Here is a 21,191-nt window from a genome sequence, read left to right on the forward strand (position 1 = left end):
CAAGGCATAATAGAGGCGCTCTGCATTGCAACCCACTACTGTATATACACAATCTCAGTGTACTGTTTGCAAAGACATTAAATAAAATAAATAGTTTGAGTCGTATATACCTGCATCTGAGACCAGTGACAATTTTCCCACAGCAAACTATCCTTACCTCCCTCAAAATCATTAACTCGAGTCAAGTCGTAATGAAAAAAAAAAAAAATCTACGAGAATAAACATTGAGGGGGTGAGGACTTGAACCAATGCTGTACCGGAGCTACGTCACAGGGAAGCGTTAAACCCGTAGGACTATACACCGCATGTCGGGGGATGGAAGGTATTCAGGCTCAATTCCGGGAACCGGAGCACAGATCCATTTTCCTAGATCAAGAGCCCCTCACCGGCGTCAAGAAGGTTGTACTGAGGGGAAGGCACCGAACCCGTTAGGGCCGTCCTGCACCGAGGGTAAGAACATTAAGATGTAAACCGTAAAGGGTTAAGGGAATGGGGGAAAATGTAGATCAAAAATCCTCAGTCAAATTGCATTCTCAGGAAGCAATGGCACCACCCTAAAATGCAAGGCTACATCCACTGCCCATGGTTACCCACTTCCAAAGTAAATGAGGCTAATAGAACGGCAATTGTAATCAACTTAAGGTAAACCTATATTATAATCACACTAAACCCTTAAGGTCATATAGTGCTGCAGGGTAAGGTCCTAGGCATTGATGTGATTGATCAGATCAGCTAGGATTGAGCTGAATCTTCGAGTAAATGGCACAGCAGATAATTTGTCAAGCACCAGTGGAACATTCAGCAATCAAGAATGGGAATTTTGTTAACTATTCTTTAAGTTAAATTAATTTTCCATTTTACAAAGTATGCCATATACAGAAAGCTAGAAAAAGGTAGTTATTTTTACTCTTATTGACCCACGGATGTACGTAAAGTTCCCCCATGGTGCACATTCTGCTCGCCATTCCCGTAAAATTCCAGGCAAAAATGAATATATTAAAAGGCAGAATTCATAGTAAAGGCAGTGAATTTGAAATCTTATTTAAAAAATATTTATTTTAGCCATTTATAACATTTGTAAAAATCTTTCCTGGCAAATATCAATAATCTGGCTTAAGCCGAAGTCCATACCCAGTATCCTGGTATAGTCAAGTTTCATACTATCTATAAATAGAAAATTTCAAAAATCTGAATGTTCTCTACAAAATACTATTTTATAAATGTAACATTTCTGGTCTAACATATTACAATTTATCATGGAAGACTAGGTTCAGTAAAACTATGAAGACATACACAAAAAAATCGCATTTATTCATACATGTAGGACTGTACAGCCATGAGAAATAAAATTCTTAAAATTACGTAAAAAAATTATTTGTATGAACTGTCCAGAGTACAGTGAAATTGCCTGTACACAGGAATGCTTCACATGAACTATAAATGTTTTTGTTGTGACATTCACATTTTGTCATTTTCCATTTTTATAAATATTTTAAATATAGATGGGGCAACTTGACATGGACGCAGGCGTTGCTGTGTTGCAGCACTTCAGGCTTCGCAGCATCATGAGAGCAGGCAACACTTAGTACTCGGTGCCGTTCCACGTGTTGTCGTATTCACCACGCCGACCACTCTCAATATGGTTGGTGCCGCGTCTGCTGCCGCCCACGCTGGCTCTTCCCGTCGTACCCTTGGCCGCCTGGTAAGGGCCAACACCGCCATAAATAATCAGTCTCGTTGAACACTAAAAGTACAGGCTGCCCCATAAAGTTGAACCTATGTATATTTCCATTTATATTTGAGGTTAGGGGCTACATGCAGGTCTAAAAAAACAGGTGGACATTAATTTAATAATGGCATGCAAATAATGCAGACCTAAACACCATATTAACAAGCATGAGCCTGATACTTACCATAACTACCATATCCCCCGCTGCCATAGCCATAGTAATCATTACCATAGCCACCATAACCACCATATCCCCCATATCCACCATAGCCGTAGTCATAGCCACCTGCAATGAAGATTAGATTTAAGGACCTAGAATGTAAGTCGCTTACTCTTCAAGACCACATTACCTAAATACATCAGAGTCAAATGTCTATGATCATACTGCCGGGATACAGGACAAGCATAAGAAACCAAGTTTTCAACAAGTTACACATGATCTTGTTAAAAACTTGAGTCCCACAGCTCTACTGCTTAAACAAATTTACTTGTACACATACCATAACTCCCATATCCTCCATAGCCCCCCTGTCCATAGCCGCCATATCCCTGGTTCCAATTTGCGCCCCATCCTCTTCCTCTACCACGCATAGTAGTGCCACGAGTGCCTCTGATGGCTGTACCACCACGTATACCCCCTCGCATCATTCCCATGGCATCAGGCTTGGGTGTAGCTTTCTTAACGTCAACTTCGTGACCATTTATGCTCTGTTTTGGAGTCTTTAACAATTCGGTGACAACTTGCTCTTGCTCGAAAGTGATAAAACAAAAGCCTTTCCTCTGGTTCTTTTGTTTATCAAATGGTAATTCAACATCAATTATAGTACCGAACTTTTCAAAATAACTTTTGATATCATCATCAGAAAGATCTGCTTTTAAGCCACCAACAAAGATTTTGCCATGGCGAGCTTTAGCTTTCTTTGGATCCACCTTCTTTCCATTGATAACATGATCGCCAGCATTTATAACCTGTAAAGTAAAATTACATTTTTAAACAGTTACAGTTCAAGTTCTTCCTTGAATTCTCCCACGTACCCAATATCCAGAATTTCTCCCCTCCCCCACAATGGAAAATTTCTTGAAGTGCAAGGTATACAGCACGTCAATACTGCTGCATTAATTAGCTAGTTAATGGTTTGACATCAAAACAAACCCAGTTTTAGATTTACTGAATTTTAACAAGTACTTCAAGGCATTTAACATTGTTTGGCACTAAAATGGCAATAAATATTTTCAGCAAAAAGAAATCTCAACCTTTCATTACACTGATAGTACATCCCAATACTTTTGAAACACTAATACCACTGCCATAAATTCCTTTAAATTCCAAATTAAAGCACCAAAATTTTATTAAACTACAGGAAAAAGTTTACCATTCTTCATACTGTGGAAAGCATTGCTTTGGAAAACGAGCTTTCAAATTAACATTAATAAATGCAAAAAGCAACTGAAATGGCACTTAAATTTAGCCTGACAGTCAGGATCTCTCATTACACAAATGTAGGAAATCTTTCCAGAAAAAATTACCTAATGACAGTTCAGCTTGAAACTTATAAAGCCCTTATCTTTCAACTACTGGTAATGCATTTATTCAAAGTATAGTACTAGGAACAATTTAAATTCAATTAGCATGAAATTTTGTACAGTAAAAAAAATCCAATAAATATTTCACTATTCTGCTGTAGTTTGCCTCAAACCCTATCCCAATAAAGAAATCTCTTGCTTTGCTTTAACATACCTTATCAATGGCATCTGGGCTACCAAAGACAATAAATGCAAATCCTCTTGATCTACCAGTGTTTGGGTCCGTCTTTACATTTATGCTCTCAATATTGCCGTATTTACTGAAGTGCTCCCTTAGCTCTTCTGTAAAGTAATATCCAACATTAGCATTTCATTTAAATGGTTATACAGAAATGTTAAAGTAAAAGCCTCAGCAGTGGTCAAAGTCTTCCTAAGAATCAGTAGCAGAACTGTATGATGATCATCATTATAGTGTTTCCTCTACACAAAATACAAAAGAATTGTTAGGCTTCATTCCCCCCTAGGATGGAGTTCAAAGTATTAAGGAAACGGCAAAACTGGCATATGTTATGTGCCTCAGTTTGCAATACTTGATAAAATTTAAACCAACATAGGAATTACAATTATCAAGGCTTAAACATCTGGAATAGAAGTGCTTAAGATCAGCAGTAATTAACCATATTTTTTAGTTTTACCAAACTGGTTAAGCTGTTTCCTTAATCCTATTATACCCACTTGCAATTTCATTCATGCATGGTAGTATACTAAATCAGTAAATGTAACCAATGCCTCTCAAGTTTAAGGTGATCCAAATGAAACTTTCTCTGGAAAGACATTTATTCCAAATCCTACTAGACAAGTATGTCAGACATTTAGGGAAACTAGATTTGTAAGTTTCTTCAATGCCAAAATGTGCAACAATCACTATTAACCATAGTTAAATTAGAGAAATTTGTCATACCATGAATTTGCCAGTCCATCTATTTCTTCCCTCTATTCACTAAGCATTCTAATTAGACAAACGACCATAATTAAAGTTTATAAAATCAACAAGGAATTGTACATAGCATAATGGTGGATATATAAAACTTTATACTCCTTTTACCTATATACCAGCATCAAGAAGAAAATGCCTCAAGATTGGCAAGGTGCTTTTTATCCTCTTTCAATTAATAAACTTTTTGCTTGTGGTATTTTACTTTGGACTTATGGCTTGCCAATTTGTTTGGTAAAGTTAATGGTAAATCTAAATGAAATTTGTCAAGTTATAGTTCAGAAGAAAATTCAAGTAAATATCTGGCTGAAACTTTTGGAATGAGGGTAAAAAATGGGTAGTTTTGAGATTTGAAAAGAATTTGACCAGGATTATAACGGCTACAAGGAAAAAATAATTAACTAAAATCACAAACTACCAGCATCAGTTTACAAAATTATTCCCAGACACTCGAAAGTTACTAGGCACCCGAGTATTTATAAAAACTTGGGCCCAAGGAGACAATGTTGCCAGAAACCCACATCAAAACTCAAAGCAGCCAACCAAATAGCTAGCATTAGTAAACAGTACTTCAAGGATATTATGTGACCCATTAAGTCAGCAAGGTGAAAGTTAAAGAGATGGCTATAGCAGCCTTTGTCATCTATCAATTCATTTCCAAGCAAAACTATAGTTTTCATCAATTTAAGTACAAAACACAGTAGGGTCAGGCTTCTGGGAAGGATGTGTGCAAGTAGGAATATGTAAGTCGAGTAAGCAAGGGGTAGGATGCAATGTCAGGGGTTAGTGCACGAGTAAAACAAAGTTCATGCAAGATTACTCAAAGTCTGGTCTGCATCAAAGGTGGAACTTTCAGCAAGGCCTGCATTGAGGTAGTTCATACAATGGAAGTGGAGCCTGCATGCACTTATGAAAATCCAAAATGTTGAGTAAACAGTGCAATGTAAGATTAATGGGCCAGTACAGAACATTAGGAATCAGGGTACAGAAAACCAAGATCCAACTAAACCAGCTATTGGAAGATAAGCAAGGATGGTAGAGCACTCTTCAAAACAGGTGCTATAACAATTTCATGACAAATACTAGGCAGAAGCAAAAATGTTTAGCAAGCACAGTGGAGCTGAGAAGAGATTTGAAGGTAGTAAAACCAACCATTCAATAGAAAATACTAAAATTATTTAAATTACAAAAAATGGTTGTCCTTTCTTACAACAAACTGGCCGTATCCCACCGAGGCAGGGTGACCCAAAAAGAACAAAAGTTTTCAAATTTAGTAATTTACACAGAAGGGGTTACTAGCCCCTTGCTCCTGGCATTTTAGTCACCTCTTACAACACGCATGGCTTACGGAGGAAGAATTCTGTTCCACTTCCCCATGGAGATAAGAGGAAAAACAAGAAATAAAGAAAATTGCAGAAAACCCAGAGGGGTGTGTGTATATATATGCTTGTACATGTATGCATAGTGTGACTTAAGTGTAAGTAGCAAGATGTACCTGAAACCTTGCATGTTTGAGAGAAAAATGGACATCAGCAATTATACCATGTACAGGGTTTAAAAAAAAAAAAAGGGGGGGGGGGGGACAAAGTAGGTCTGTAGCAAAAAAAATTGGCCACTGTAAGGGAGATGTAGGTAGTTTTAAAAGGCTGTATAGATTAGTGGACCTGCCTAGCATGGGCAAGTAGGCCTATTGCAGTATTCCCTGGTATTGGGGGAAAAAAAATCAACAGGCAGTAATTATAACCACACCACCAGTAACAGATGGATGGGATGGGGAAGCTAACCAATAGCTATGGACATGATGTGCATACCAGATACTTTGGCAGTAGTGTCTAGCGACAACTGTCTAGTGGCAATTCAAGGAGAAGATTAGGACTTGTTGCAATGACACATTTAAAAGGTTATAAAAGTTAATACCACCAAAGGTCAATGGATAAATTTCCAAACATTAATTTTCCTAACTTTCTATACATGTAATGTACTTTAACAGTACAACACAAGACTACATTTTTACCTAAAAATACATCTCCATAACCTATGCACATTTTGGCATGAAAACTCAACCTAAAACTGATTAGGCATCAACTCCTCATGGAGACCATTTTTTTTTTTAAGTGATTTTCATTTACAAAACTTGGTTCAAAGGCAACATATTAAGAGTGGGTGTTAGGAGTTTGATTTGTCTAGCCAATAAGGCCTATGACATCGTTCATTTATTCATATTACAGAATGGAGTTGGTAAACAAAAATCCTGTGCATCTTGCTTAGAGTTAAAAGAAAAATTAGGATATACACTTAGAGAAATGGTTAAGAACTTTAGGCGCTACATCAAAGTATGGAGAGTCAGGCCGATGGGGAGGGGGTTGTGTCATGGAGCATATAGGTATCATCAGGTCAAAGATTATTTCGAACCATACAATTTGGGCGAGTAGTTTCTCTAATATGTAATTCCTGATCTTGTGCTGGCATTCAATGTTAGGTTGAGTGCTGATGTATTTCTCGGGGCAAATTTGGACAGTTTGGTTTCCACTGTCCCTGTTTAATATTAAAATTGGGAATGGTAGCTTAGAGCAGATTCTCCAATTTTGTGTTTGTTGCAGTGGGATTGACAATTTATAGCAGCAACTTCCAAATGAAGATGGTTGTTGCTAACACTGAAAGATGGCCAAATTATTCTGTCCATAGCTTAAAACCCTCATGTCTGTAATCCTCAATGAAAGCATTCAGCCTGTGTGCAAAGTATACTTTGCAACAATCTGCATGGTATCTGGTAGGCTCCCGTGTCATAACTGGATGCTTACGTTTTTTTTTTTAAATATTTCCCAGTTTATCAGGTTCCTACGCAGGTCCCTCTGTTAAGGCAAATGACTGTCCCTTGAGGGTTGAGTACATTGAGTTTCAATTTGTTGGATGGTTTTGCTAAGCTCAGATATTGTAGAATCTCCATCCAGCAAATCAACTCCTTGTACCCTACCACCAAAGAACAGTGTCTCAACATGACCAACATCCCTTTCTATCCTAACAAACTGGGAAATCTTCTCCAAGAAAATCATCCAGTTGCAAAACACTAGGTTGCTGACAAGTACATGGATTAACAAACATGAGGCCAATATGTCAGACAAGAAAATTTAGACAACATATTAGCAACATTCATTGGAAACTGCCACCATCAATCACAAATCAAACTGCAGCTGTACAAACAAAAATCTCATTAGCTACCATGCCTAATTTTAACAGGGACAATGGAAACCACACACTTCAAGATTCACCCTTAGGTGCATACCAGCACCTAGCCTAACAATGCCAGCACAAGATCAGGACTACTACTTGGCCAATTTTTAAGTTTTATTTCATCACCTGCATGACTTTACACCCACATTTTCCCAACCCAACTTCCCACTCACAGATCTGATGCTCCATACCTACCTGCACTGCTCAGGGGTGCAACCTTCCTATATATGCTAATTTTTATATCTGAAAACCCAAGTAAGGGGGTTGAAATGTACAAATTCATCTTCAGTCTCCATGTGGGTTATTGCCGAGCCATGACATGTGCTCACCACCTTAATTGATTACAAGTTTGAAACTGAACATTGTTCAATTACTGACAAGTAGACAAGTAAACTTTTCAGCCTTTCACTATCTACAGCTAAACAAATTAGGCATCTTAGAAATCTTACATTCCACATCTTTCACAAGTTGAAGCTTAATTCTTACACGAATTTATGAAATGTGCACTTACTATACACTACTATCACACAAACTTTATAATTTATAAATTAAATGGTTGTACGTAAATGGAATACAATACAGACAAGATGAGGAATTAGACATGTGCAACATCTAGGCATCTTTAATTCTGTAAACGTTCTATCAATCAGTGGCTATCAATACAATATTTCTTCACATTGTCCTTGTTTTGTATTGATAAAACCACTGGTTGGCAGAAACATTACAAAATTAAAGCTACCCAGATGCTGCACATGTGTAATTCAAATTAAATGGCACCACTTACACTTCAAATTTTAAAAGCAAAGCACTTACTTTCTGTAGTTTCCCAACTCAGGCCTCCAACAAACAGTTTCCTGTAACAGAACAGCGAGTCAAAATCTGTACATTACAATTTGGAAGTTATATTCCCTTAATCCTAAGATGTACTGTACCTTTAGGCTGACTTTCTGCTTCAAATTAAGATGGCAGGGAGAAATACTGCACAAATCTTTTTAACCCACACTTCGGCACGTCAAGCTAGTTGGCAAAATCAACTGCTTAATTTTCTGCTTTTACATTATTCTGAAAAGTCTGGGCAAAACATGGAAATAGATATAAAGGGGAAAAAGATCGAAAAAAAGATGAAATGAGTCAAGTTCTAGTGCATGGTAAGAAATCTAGAACCAGTGAGATGAACCTTTGAACCACTAAGACAAGACAAGATAAATACCCTGGTGTGGATGCGGCGGGCTACAAGGGGGCAACATTTCTTCCCGAAGTAGCTGCCACCTGGGAGGAAGCAAAACAAGGCGCCGTTAGTGGTGATCCAAGCAACTATGGCTCTGCCTTCCAGTTACTGTACCTTAGTCTTACTAGTACCATCACAAGCAAGCTGGGACTTGACGAAACTTGATGCTTGTAGAGCGTCAATTACGTTATCTGGGACACTTCCGCAAAAAAGTGACTGAACAACCATTACAAAACAGCAGTTAAGAGGCATCCCACCCACCGCTAAGACTGTACGCGCCACTGACGCCCAATTATTGTATCCGACTTACGAACCAACAGCAATGACGAGCAACAGACTGAACATGACCACATGAAGGATATGAATCAATATAAGTGACCTAGAAAACCAAAAAGACAAGCTTAATAGTAATATGATGATGCCGAAAGCCTGCAAACACCCTGGACTTATAAATTAAGAACTTATCAAAAGGAACAAATGCCGTGTGAACGCTCCAGGGTGTCTCAAACTGAACATTTTGAATATTGAGGAAGCCAACGCATGGTGGAGCGTCAAGCACAAGGAAAATGGTGGCTGGCGGCGCCATTTTGGTGATCCCGGCAGTCGTGAGCGGTACAGTCTACACTAAGTTATCTACACCTCTACGATTCTTGTGCCCCATGAAACGCGCGCATCATGGCTCCAACACCCTCGTCTCTCAGATTAGCAAGATTATATACAAGTATGCGCCATGATGAGTCAGATAAACACTGATCAACATTCCGGGGGGATGCCTCTTGTTGCTTCACTAAATTTAATAGCAAAGACTTAATACTGATGCACATGTACTTTACATTTTATTATTATTCTTTATATAATTCTGCGTTATATAATGTGGTAGAGGTAGTAGTTATTATACACCTGGTCTTACCTGTCATCGTCCCTGCCGGGTGCGTCCGCTGCGCCGCTGTCGTCTTTATTAGTACCGCCTCCCGTGCATTCCTGAGTCGCCATACCATCACCATTCTCCATGCCGTTGCCTTGAAAATCTCCTCCGGAATAATCTTCCGAGAAATCTTGTCCTTCCATCTCCTGGTCAGCCATTTATAACTATTATTTTCCTTAACAGTAACTGTACGCGTCCGACACGTATGAAGTCCAGCGGCTGAGAGCGGCGCTGTTAGCCCCGTGGAGGCAGCCCGTAATGCGAAGACTCGTTCCTCAACACTACCAACTAGTCAACCAATCACCGCCCGTCTTGGCTAACTCGCGAGCCTAAGTTTACTGCGCATGCTCCTAGGGGTGACGCTTGTTTTGGCGTTTCTTTGCAAGAATTTATTGATCTTAAAAGCGTTATATGGGTCATTTCAATGCATATAAAATATTATTCAACAAAAAATTATATTTATAGCTGTTATGGTAATTAAGATCGGTGAATAGACATCCTCCAATGTTTACAAAATGCTACTCTATATCTGGCAAGGATTTACGTACAATGTTGATGTTTGTTGTATACATTTTTTTCATAAATATAAACAATTTCGTAAATATATATAGTGTTTATTGCCGCACATTAATGAATGCGTATTCCTATATAAATCTAGAACATGTAACATAGAAACTTGAAGTGCAGTAGCTTGACGCCAGTGAAGGTCTGTTGATCCAGGGAAGTGACGCTATACTTCACTGCCACTTCCTTGGATCATTCCTTATTATTTTCCATTTCCTAGTCACTATAGGACTCCAACTGTTTTAATCCTTCCCCATATATATGATAACAATAATTTAATGTACTTTAGGTAATAAAACATAACTGAATGTCAAGATGGTCACTAAGAATATAATAATACAGAAGCTACAGGAACTTGTGAGCGGGACTTTAATTTAAGTAAGTTTATTCAGGTATACATAAATACACTTACACAGATTATCATACACAGCAACACATGTGTAGAGAACTTAGGATAACCCAAAAAAAAGTAAAAGTGACTTATTTCCACTGGTGTCCTTTAAAAATAAAATAACAGGAACAAGGACCTCTGGAAATGTCACTGACTTTTTTGAGTTATTCTAGGTAATATACAGTATGTATGATAATTATACTTATGTCAGTCTGTACCTAAATAAACTTACGCACATCTTGCTATATAAGACGATTGCATTTATCTAAATTTCCGTAAAATTGCACTTGCGTAAAATGTTTATAAATATACACAGAAGCTAGAAGAGCTGCAGTAAACATTACATCATAACTGACTAGTCACATTATAGTGGTAATATTTGTACTCTCTCTCAACACACCGGTCGATATAAATCACATTGACCCTAACTGAGTTAATCCTAGCTTTACATCTACCTAATTTACTAAATAAAACCACTGTAAATAAAATATTCAACCCACGGTGTAAGTAGCAGTGTTGTAAGACACTTGAGCAGTGATAAAGACGGACCCAAGAACACATTTGTGGCCAAACATTTCCTTAATGAATGTCTTGACTAGTGCATATCTTTTTTTTTTTACCAAAAGTTCTATATTATCTTTGAGGAGTAAATAAAAACTTGCCAGGGTCAAGTATATTTGTTAATTAATGCCCCGGCAAGCCAAGCTCCCTAACTCTGTATGATCTCGTTATTCATACTGTAAAAATTACCTATATTAGACATAAGCATTTATTATTATTATTATGAATAAGGGAAAGTTATGAGAGTATTCTCACTGGGAAAGCGCTAAACCCATTCGGGTCATACAACAGTTGTGTAATACTGTCAAGGTTACAGCTGTGGAAAGTGACACAGTTCATATTACTATTACTTCTACTACTCAGTGCTGAAATAAATGGTATAAAATACCGACACAGTGTAAATATAAACACAAAAGCCGTATAATGTGATCCTTTATTGACAACGTTTCTCCCACACAGTGGACTTTATCAAGTCACTTGATCAAGTCCACTGTGTGGGAGAAACGTTGTCAATAAAGAATCACATTATTCGGCTTTTGTGTTTATATTTATGATGATGATGATGATGATGATGATGATGATGATGATGATGATGATGATGATGATGATGATGATGATGATGATGATGATGATGATGATGATGATGATGATGATGATGATGATGCTGCTGCTGCTGCTGCTGCTGCTGCTGCTGCTGCTGCTGCTGCTGCTGCTGCTGCTGCTGCTGCTGCTGCTGCTGCTGCTGCTGCTGCTCCTCCTCCTCCTCCTCCTCCTCCTCCTCCTCCTCCTCCTCCTCCTCCTCCTCCTCCTCCTCCTCTTCCTCCTCCTCCTCCTCCTCCTCCTCCTCCTCCTCCTTAATTAAACTTTATTTCTATAAAGTGGATTACAGTATAATATACAATTAAGGTGACTGACATACATTACTACTACATAGAAAGCCCGTGATACGCAAAGCATCCGGGGCAGCTTAAAACTAAATCGTAATTAGAGATATATTAAAGAAGCTACGTACTCTATATGCCTTTGATGAAGATTTAGACACATGTGCAACATCTGGGTATCTTTATTGTAAACGTTTCGTCATCCGGTGGCTTTATCAATACAGCGTCTAGGACATAATTTGAAGACAGTAGAACTATATACAAAAGATGAGGTAATCAGTCCCTCAGCCTTGGAGTTGGTGTGAAGAGCACCGTAGCCTTTCGTATATGGTTCTACTGTCTTCAAATTATGTCATAGAATCTGTATTGATAAAGCCACTAGATGGCGAAACGTCTACAATAAAGAAACCCAGATGTTGCACATGTATCTAAATCTTCCATCTTGTCGGTAGGTGAGGTGAAGTATGACCAGAGCTTTGGTAAGATTGGGAAGGAAGAAGGATGGATAAAGATAGAAATACGGGAAAGGGTTGGGAGGGTGGTGAGGGTGGCGGGGTTTTAAAGGTAAGTGGCCTAATCACTTTGTCGCAATTTATAAAAGTGTGTATGTTGTGTTATTCATGAATACATTAAATTCATTAGATAGGTATACCTCCTGCCCATCAGTTGCACAGTTATACCAGCTGTATACCAGCATGCCTCTGAGTTGGTTTTGCAATTGCTTTTTTTCCGCAAGAGGCCGGTCGTAAGCCTGCTGCTGCAGATGGAAGTTAAGGGCATTCGATGGAGATTGGTTGCTAACCTGGAGTTGGTTGGCTAAGCAGTTTCTGAGGTGGTGTCCTACCATAGGATGTTTGCAGATGTTACAAGGTTAGTTGTAAGGTGTAGTTTCGTAGAAGTAGGTCTCCCAAAATTGGGGTGCATTTATCCTTGTTGTCGGATGTAGAATGGTTTTGGGGAGGTCACTCAGGATCCTTGGTCGTGGGAAGGTCTCCTTGTGAATGAATTATTATTATAATCAAAAAGAAGCGCTAAGCCACAAGGACTATACAGCCCTTGTGAATGAAGCGTTGAACTCTTTGATGGAGGGTCATTCTTTGGGTCCTGTGGGGAGGTGTGCTGATGATGTAGTCGGTGGTGTTCATTGTATTGTATACCATTCTTGTACAACTTGTATATCTTTGGTTAGGCCTCATTTAGATTATGCTGCACAGTTCTAGTCACCGTATTACAGAATGGATATAAATGCACCGGAAAACGTACAAAGGAGGATGACAAAGTTGATCCCAAGTATCAGAAATCTTCCCTATGATGATAGACTGAGGGCCCTGAATTTACACTCTCTAAAAAGGCGTAGAATTAGGGAAAAATTATTAAGGTATATAAATGGAAAACAAGAATAAATAAAGGAATGCAAATAATGTGCTAAAATATCTTGCCAAGACAAGACGCGCAGCAATGGCTTCGAGTTGGAAAAATTTAGATTCAGAAAGGATATAGGAAAGTAATGCTTTGGTAATAGAGTTGTGGATATGAGTGGAACAAACTACCGAGTAGCATCAGTGAAGCTAAAAGTTGCGTTGTTTTAAAAAATAGGTTAGATTAGGTGTGGATGGGTGTGGGTTGGATCTGACTAGCTTGTGCTAATGGGTCTGATGCAGTGCTCCTTCCTTCTTAAGTGGATATGACTTGGGCCTGACTACCTTAGGCCGTTAGGTGACCTGGACCTGCCTCGCATGTGCCAGTAGGCCTGCTGCAGTGCTCCCTATGTTCTTACGAATTGCACTGCATGCTAGTGGCTTTCGTTTGAGCCTAACAATATTTAATTACATGTAAATGTACATGCTGCAGAAAATAAATTTATTATTATTATTATTATTATTATTATTATTATTATTATTATTATTATTATTATTAATATTATTATACATCATATAGCCCACAGTCACTAAAAACAACATAGCCCTATTCCACATTATTATTATTATTATAATCAAGGGGGAAGCGCTAAACCCGGAGGATTATACAGCGCCTGGGGGGGGATGTGGAAGGCATTCAGGCTTAATTCGGGGAACTGGAGCACAGATCCAATTCCCTAAATCAAGAGCCCCTCACCAACATCAAGGAACCTTCCTTGAGGGGCCCTATTCCACAAAAGTAGCAGTAAAGCAATTGCAAAGAATTACAGACCGATAGCATCAACTTCCCACACCATAAAAATCTTTGAAAGGGTTCTAAGAAGCAAGATCGCCACCCACTTAGATACCCATCAGTTGCACAACCCAGGGCAGCATGGGTTCAGAGCAGGCAGCTCCTGCCTATCCCAACTACTGGATCACTATGACATAGTTTTGGATGCTTTGGAGGAAAAACAAAATGTAGATGTATATACACAGATTCCGAAAGCCTTCGACAAGTGCGATCATGGTGTAACAACACTCAAAATGTGTGATAAAGGAATAACAGGAAAAGTAGGTAGATGGATCTATAACTTCCTAACAAATGGAAAACAAAGAGTAGTAGTAAACATTATTATTATTATAATCAAAAAGAAGCGCTAAGCCACAAGGGCTATACAGCGTAGTAGTAAACAGTAAGGTCAGTGATGGCTACAGTGAAAAGCTCTGTTCCACAATGTACAATACTCGCTCCCATCCTGCTCCTCATGCTCATATCTGACACAGACAGGTGTAAGCCACAGCACCGTGTCCTTTGCGGATGACACCCGAATTTGCATGACAGTTTCATCCATGGAAAACACTGCAAATCTCCAAGCAGACATCAACCAATCTTTAAACGCGCTGCGGAAAACAATAAGAAGTTCAATGTAAATAAATTTCAATTACTCCGCTATGAAAAACTCGAGGAAATTAAAACTGTATCGGGGTATAAAACAAATTCCAACCACACAATAGAGCGAAAAATTAATGTGAAGGACCTGGGAGTGATAATGTCAGAGGATCTCACAACAATGTGCAGCGCTGTATAGCCCTTGTGGCTTAGCGCTTCTTTTTGATTATAATAATAATAATCACAACAATGTATCTACCATATCTGTTAGGAAAATGATAGGATGGATAACGAGAACCTTCAAAACTAGAGATGCCAAGCCTATGATGATTCTCTTCAAATAGCTTGTTCTCTCCAAGCTGGAATATTGCTTTGCACTAACGGCCTCTTTTAAGGCAGGCAAAACTGCAAAAATGGAGAATATACAGAGAACTTTCACGGCACATATAAAACGATAAAACGCCTAAATACTGGGAACGGTTGAAGTCCCTTGATTTGTACTCCCTGGAACGCTGGCGAGAGATACATGGTAATATACACTTGGAAAATCCTAGAGGGGTTAGTGCCAAATCTGCACACGAAAATCACTCGCTACGGAAGAAAAACACTCGGCAGATGTAACATCCCCCAGATGAAAAACAGGGGCGCCACTAGCACGATAAGAAACAACACAATAAGTGTTAGGGGCGCAAGACTGTTCAACTGCCTCCCAGCATACATAAGGGAGGTTACCAATAGACCCCTGGCTGTGTTCAAGAAGGAGCTGGACAGGCTCCTGAAGTCAGTACTCGACTAGCCGACCTGTGGTTTGTAGCTCGGTTTACGTGCGACCAGCAGTATCAGCCAGGTTAATCAGGCCCTGATCCACCACGAGGCCTGGTCACGGACTTGGCCACAGGTGCGATGACCCCCGAAACCCTCTCCAGGTATTAACTAATAGAGGGCTCAACTCGCACCATTGAGGGACCGGGCGAATGGAAACGTTAGTCGTTTCCTTTATAGGTGTTGTCCCTGTTCGCCTAATAATATATAGGTAAGATAAGGTACCTGTCGACTATTTTGAGTCACATTCTGAGGAAGAGGGTTGAAGGTCTCCAATGTAAATAAACCAGGCTGATTACATGGATTCATTGGATTATCCTGGATTATTAACCCTCCGGGTTAATCAGAACAAAAACTTATTCTTCTACCTGCAATAACAGTGAGCACTGGGTTGAAAAGTTCCATCTGACCGAAACGCATCGTAAGTTTCAAAATGTAATATATTGGTAGAATTACCGACAATATGACTCACGAAATCGTAATGATACGATTGCAAACAAACCATACCACGGGCGGGATTTGAACCCGCGACGGTCTAGAGTTTTGAGACTCTCTGACCGTGGGTTCAAATCCCACCCGTGGTATGGTTTGTTTTACCGACAATATGTTAGTTACCCACAATATGTTTGTTGCCATTATAAAATGTCACATTAGTTGCACGTGTCCTTTTACCTAACAAGTTTCAAAATGCTGCACATGTGTCTAGTTAATACATGTGTAGTTATTTACATACCTCTTGTTATGCTTTATCGTACACCTTGTGTGTGATACAGTCATGAGTATATTTAGAAACTTTGAGTGTGAATACAAATGTTACAGTTTCTCGCACGCACAATGGTTGTCCCACAAACACAATAGGTACTTTGTGTAGCCTAGTGGTAGAGCACACCACTCACAGCGGAAATTTCCAGGGTTGAACCATGATGAGATTAAGACACATGTCCAACATCTGGGTATCTTTATTATACCCAGATGTTGCACATGTGTCTTAATCTCATCTTGTCGGTATTATATACCATTCGTACACAGGGTTGAACCATGCATGAGACGGCAGGTAGGGGCAATAATAATAATAATAATAATAATAATATGCATGCTGACTGTTAATAAGTTTATTCAAGTACAGGTACGCATAAATACAGTTACATAAATTATCATACATAGCATACATAGGTGGCCTGGTGGCAAAAGCTCTCGCTTCACACGGTGAGGGTCCCGGTTCGATTCCCTGCGAAGGGGTGGAAACATTAGACGTGTTTCCTTACACCGGTGTGTAAGTTCACCCATCAGTAAAATGGGTACCTGGATGTTAGTCGACTGGTGTGGGTCGCATCCTAAGACAAAACTGAACTAATTTGCCCGAAATGCTCAGCATAACAAGCGGCTTTCTGTATAACAGTGTCATTGATGTCAGCTATGCCTGTATACCTTGTACATGTACTTGTTTACTTGTAGTAAATGAAGATTATTATTATTATTATTATTATTATTATTATTATTATTATATGTGTAGACTACCTAGGATAGCCTCCCCAAAAGTCATAGTGACTTATTTCCACTGGGGTCCTTAGCAATAAATAGTTACCGTTCTAATTTCTCCCCATTTATGCGAACTCCGTTGCCTATCGGTCAACCACGCCTCGATCCATAATAATAATAATAATAATAATAATAATAATAATAATAATAATAATAATAATTAATAATAATAATAATCTTTATTTCTACAGGTACATGTACAACGTCAAAGACCTGGGAGTGATCATGTCGGAGGATCTCACCTTCAAGGACCATAACATTGTATCAATCGCATCTGCTAGAAAAATGACAGGATGGATAATGAGAACCTTCAAAACTAGGGAGGCCAAGCCCATGATGACACTCTTCAGGTCACTTGTTCTATCTAGGCTGGAATATTGCTGCACACTAACAGCACCTTTCAAGGCAGGTGAAATTGCCGACCTAGAAAATGTACAGAGAACTTTCACGGCGCGCATAACGGAGATAAAACACCTCAATTATTGGGAGCGCTTGAGGTTCCTAAACCTGTATTCCCTGGAACGCAGGAGGGAGAGATACATGATTATATACACCTGGAAAATCCTAGAGGGACTAGTACCGAACTTGCACACGAAAATCACTCATTACGAAAGCAAAAGACTTGGCAGACGATGCACCATCCCCCCAATGAAAAGCAGGGGTGTCACTAGCACGTTAAGAGACCATACAATAAGTGTCAGGGGCCCGAGACTGTTCAACTGCCTCCCAGCACACATAAGGGGGATTACCAACAGACCCCTGGCAGTCTTCAAGCTGGCACTGGACAAGCACCTAAAGTCAGTTCCGGATCAGCCGGGCTGTGGCTCGTATGTTGGTTTGCGTGCAGCCAGCAGCAACAGCCTGGTTGATCAGGCTCTGATCCACCAGGAGGCCTGGTCTCAGACCGGGCCGCGGGGGCGTTGACCCCCGGAACTCTCTCCAGGTAAACTCCAGGTACAATGTATACAGGCCTAACTGACAACAATGACACCAATCGACTAATACCCACGTACCTATTTTACTGATGGGGAGCATAGACAACCAGTGTAAGGAAACACGCCCAATGTTTCTACCATTGCCGGGAATCGAACCCGGACACCTCACCGTGTTAACATAAGAACATAAGAACGAAGGAACATTGCAGCAGGCCTACTGGCCCATGCGAGGCAGGTCCAAGTCTCCTACCGGCTTAAGCCAATGCACCCAACCTAGTCAGGTCAGGTCACATTGACTTAAGGGAGGAACACGGCAACCGACCTGGTAGCACAAGCTATCAGGTCCAACTCACACCCACCCACATCCACTCATGTATTTATCCAACCTATTTTATGAGAGAGCCACAAAATTTGATTAACACAAGCCTATCCGATGTTATCCTGACGCCAAATGACTTCGAACAGGCGATAAATGACATGCCCATGCACTCTGCCCCAGGGCCAGACTCATGGAACTCTGTGTTCATCAAGAACTGCAAGAAGCCCCTATCACGAGCCTTTTCCATCCTATGGAGAGGGAGCATGGACACGGGGGTCGTCCCTCAGTTACTAAAAACAACAGACATAGCCCCACTCCACAAAGGGGGCAGTAAAGCAACAGCAAAGAACTACAGACCAATAGCACTAACATCCCATATCATAAAAATCTTTGAAAGGGTCCTAAGAAGCAAGATCACCACCCATCTAGAAACCCATCAGTTACACAACCCAGGGCAACATGGGTTTAGAACAGGTCGCTCCTGTCTGTCTCAACTACTGGATCACTACGACAAGGTCCTAAATGCACTAGAAGACAAAAAGAATGCAGATGTAATATATACAGACTTTGCAAAAGCCTTCGACAAGTGTGACCATGGCGTAATAGCGCACAAAATGCGCGCTAAAGGAATAACAGGAAAAGTCGGTCGATGGATCTATAATTTCCTCACTAACAGAACACAGAGAGTAGTCGTCAACAGAGTAAAGTCCGAGGCAGCTACGGTGAAAAGCTCTGTTCCACAAGGCACAGTACTAGCTCCCATCTTGTTCCTCATCCTCATATCCGACATAGACAAGGATGTCAGCCACAGCACCGTGTCTTCCTTTGCAGATGACACCCGAATCTGCATGACAGTGTCTTCCATTGCAGACACTGCAAGGCTCCAGGCGGACATCAACCAAATCTTTCAGTGGGCTGCAGAAAACAATATGAAGTTCAACGATGAGAAATTTCAATTACTCAGATATGGTAAACATGAGGAAATTAAATCTTCATCAGAGTACAAAACAAATTCTGGCCACAAAATAGAGCGAAACACCAACGTCAAAGACCTGGGAGTGATTATGTTGGAGGATCTCACCTTCAAGGACCATAACATTGTATCAATCGCATCTGCTAGAAAAATGACAGGATGGATAATGAGAACCTTCAAAACTAGGGAGGCCAAGCCCATGATGACACTCTTCAGGTCACTTGTTCTATCTAGGCTGGAATATTGCTGCACTCTAACAGCACCTTTCAAGGCAGGTGAAATTGCCGACCTAGAAAATGTACAGAGAACTTTCACGGCGCGCATAACGGAGATAAAACACCTCAATTACTGGGAGCGCTTGAGGTTTCTAAACCTGTATTCCCTGGAACGCAGGAGGGAGAGATACATGATTATATACACCTGGAAAATCCTAGAGGGACTAGTACCGAACTTGCACACGAAAATCACTCACTACGAAAGCAAAAGACTTGGCAGACGATGCACCATCCCCCCAATGAAAAGCAGGGGTGTCACTAGCACGTTAAGAGACCATACAATAAGTGTCAGGGGCCCGAGACTGTTCAACTGCCTCCCAGCACACATAAGGGGGATTACCAACAGACCCCTGGCAGTCTTCAAGCTGGCACTGGACAAGCACCTAAAGTCAGTTCCTGATCAGCCGGGCTGTGGCTCGTACGTTGGTTTGCGTGCAGCCAGCAGCAACAGCCTGGTTGATCAGGCGCTGATCCACCAGGAGGCCTGGTCACAGACCGGGCCGCGGGGGCGTTGACCCCCGAAACTCTCTCCAGGTAAACTCCAGGTACACAACGTTCTAGCCTCTATAACTGTACTTGGGAGTTTGTTCCACTCATCCACAACTCTATTACCAAACCGGTACTTTCCTATATCCTTCTTGAATCTGAATTTTTCCAACTTAAAACCATTGCTGCGAGTCCTGTTTAGGCTAGATATTTTCAGCACACTATTTACATCCCCTTTATTTATTCCTGTCTCCCATTTATACACCTCAATCATATCCCCCCTAATTCTACGTCTTTCTAGAGAGTGCAGATTCAGGGCCCTTAGTCTATCCTCATAGGGAATGTTTCTGATACATGGGATCAACTTTGTCATCCTCCTTTGTACATTTTCCAGAGCATTTATATCCATTCTGTAATACGGTGACCAAAACTGTGCAGCATAATCTAAATGAGGCCTAACCAAGGATGTATAGAGGTGAAGAACAACCTGAGGACTCCTATTATTTATGCTTCTTGATATGAAGCCAAGGATTCTATTAGCTTTATTGTGAACACTTATGCACTGTTGTCTTGGTTTCAGATTACTGCTAACCAGAACTCCTAAATCTTTTTCACAATCCGTACTATTAAGATCTACATTATTTAGTTTATATGTGGCATGGTTATTGTCCTGTCCAACATTTAGAACTTTGCTTTTGTCTATATTAAACTGCATCAGCCACTTCTCCGACCACTGCATCAGTCTATTCAAATCTTCCTGGAGTGCTCGAATGTACTCGTCAGAATGAATTCGATGGCCTATTTTGGTGTCATCGGCAAACTTGCCGATGTCACTCTTTATGCCCTCATCTTTGTCGTTTATGTAGATTGTGAACAGCAGGGGGCCCAACACTGACCCCTGTGGAACACCGCTCTTGACGCTTCCCCACTCTGATTTCTCTCCATTTATGCAAACTCTCTGCTGCCTATTTGTCAACCATGCCTCTATCCAGGAAAAAATTTCTCCTCCTATTCCATGTGCCTT

At 40.3% G+C, this 21,191-nt stretch overlaps 1 protein-coding gene across 3 annotated transcripts; it reads right to left on the reverse strand.

Moving 5' to 3' along the window:
* Window positions 1-1,290: 1,290 nt before the first annotated feature.
* Window positions 1,291-9,874, reverse strand: sqd (RNA-binding protein squid). Of its 3 annotated transcripts, none has more exons than XM_053784858.2 (6): window positions 9,617-9,874; window positions 8,292-8,332; window positions 3,468-3,595; window positions 2,230-2,698; window positions 1,913-2,015; window positions 1,291-1,709 (listed from the first exon to the last, which is right to left on the reverse strand). In XM_053784858.2, exons 1-6 carry the CDS (start codon window positions 9,787-9,789, stop codon window positions 1,583-1,585), a joined length of 1,041 nt encoding a protein of 346 aa, XP_053640833.1. In that variant the 5' UTR covers window positions 9,790-9,874; the 3' UTR covers window positions 1,291-1,582. The 3 variants fall into 3 exon arrangements, with proteins under 3 accessions (XP_053640833.1, XP_053640835.1, XP_053640836.1); XM_053784860.2 differs by having other exon boundaries at window positions 1,291-1,699; window positions 1,914-2,015; window positions 9,617-9,873; XM_053784861.2 differs by lacking the exon at window positions 1,913-2,015 and having other exon boundaries at window positions 1,291-1,699; window positions 9,617-9,873.
* Window positions 9,875-21,191: the final 11,317 nt, after the last annotated feature.

The sequence above is a fragment of the Cherax quadricarinatus genome, chromosome 51 (assembly GCF_038502225.1).
Source record: "Cherax quadricarinatus isolate ZL_2023a chromosome 51, ASM3850222v1, whole genome shotgun sequence".
NCBI lineage: Eukaryota > Metazoa > Arthropoda > Malacostraca > Decapoda > Parastacidae > Cherax > Cherax quadricarinatus.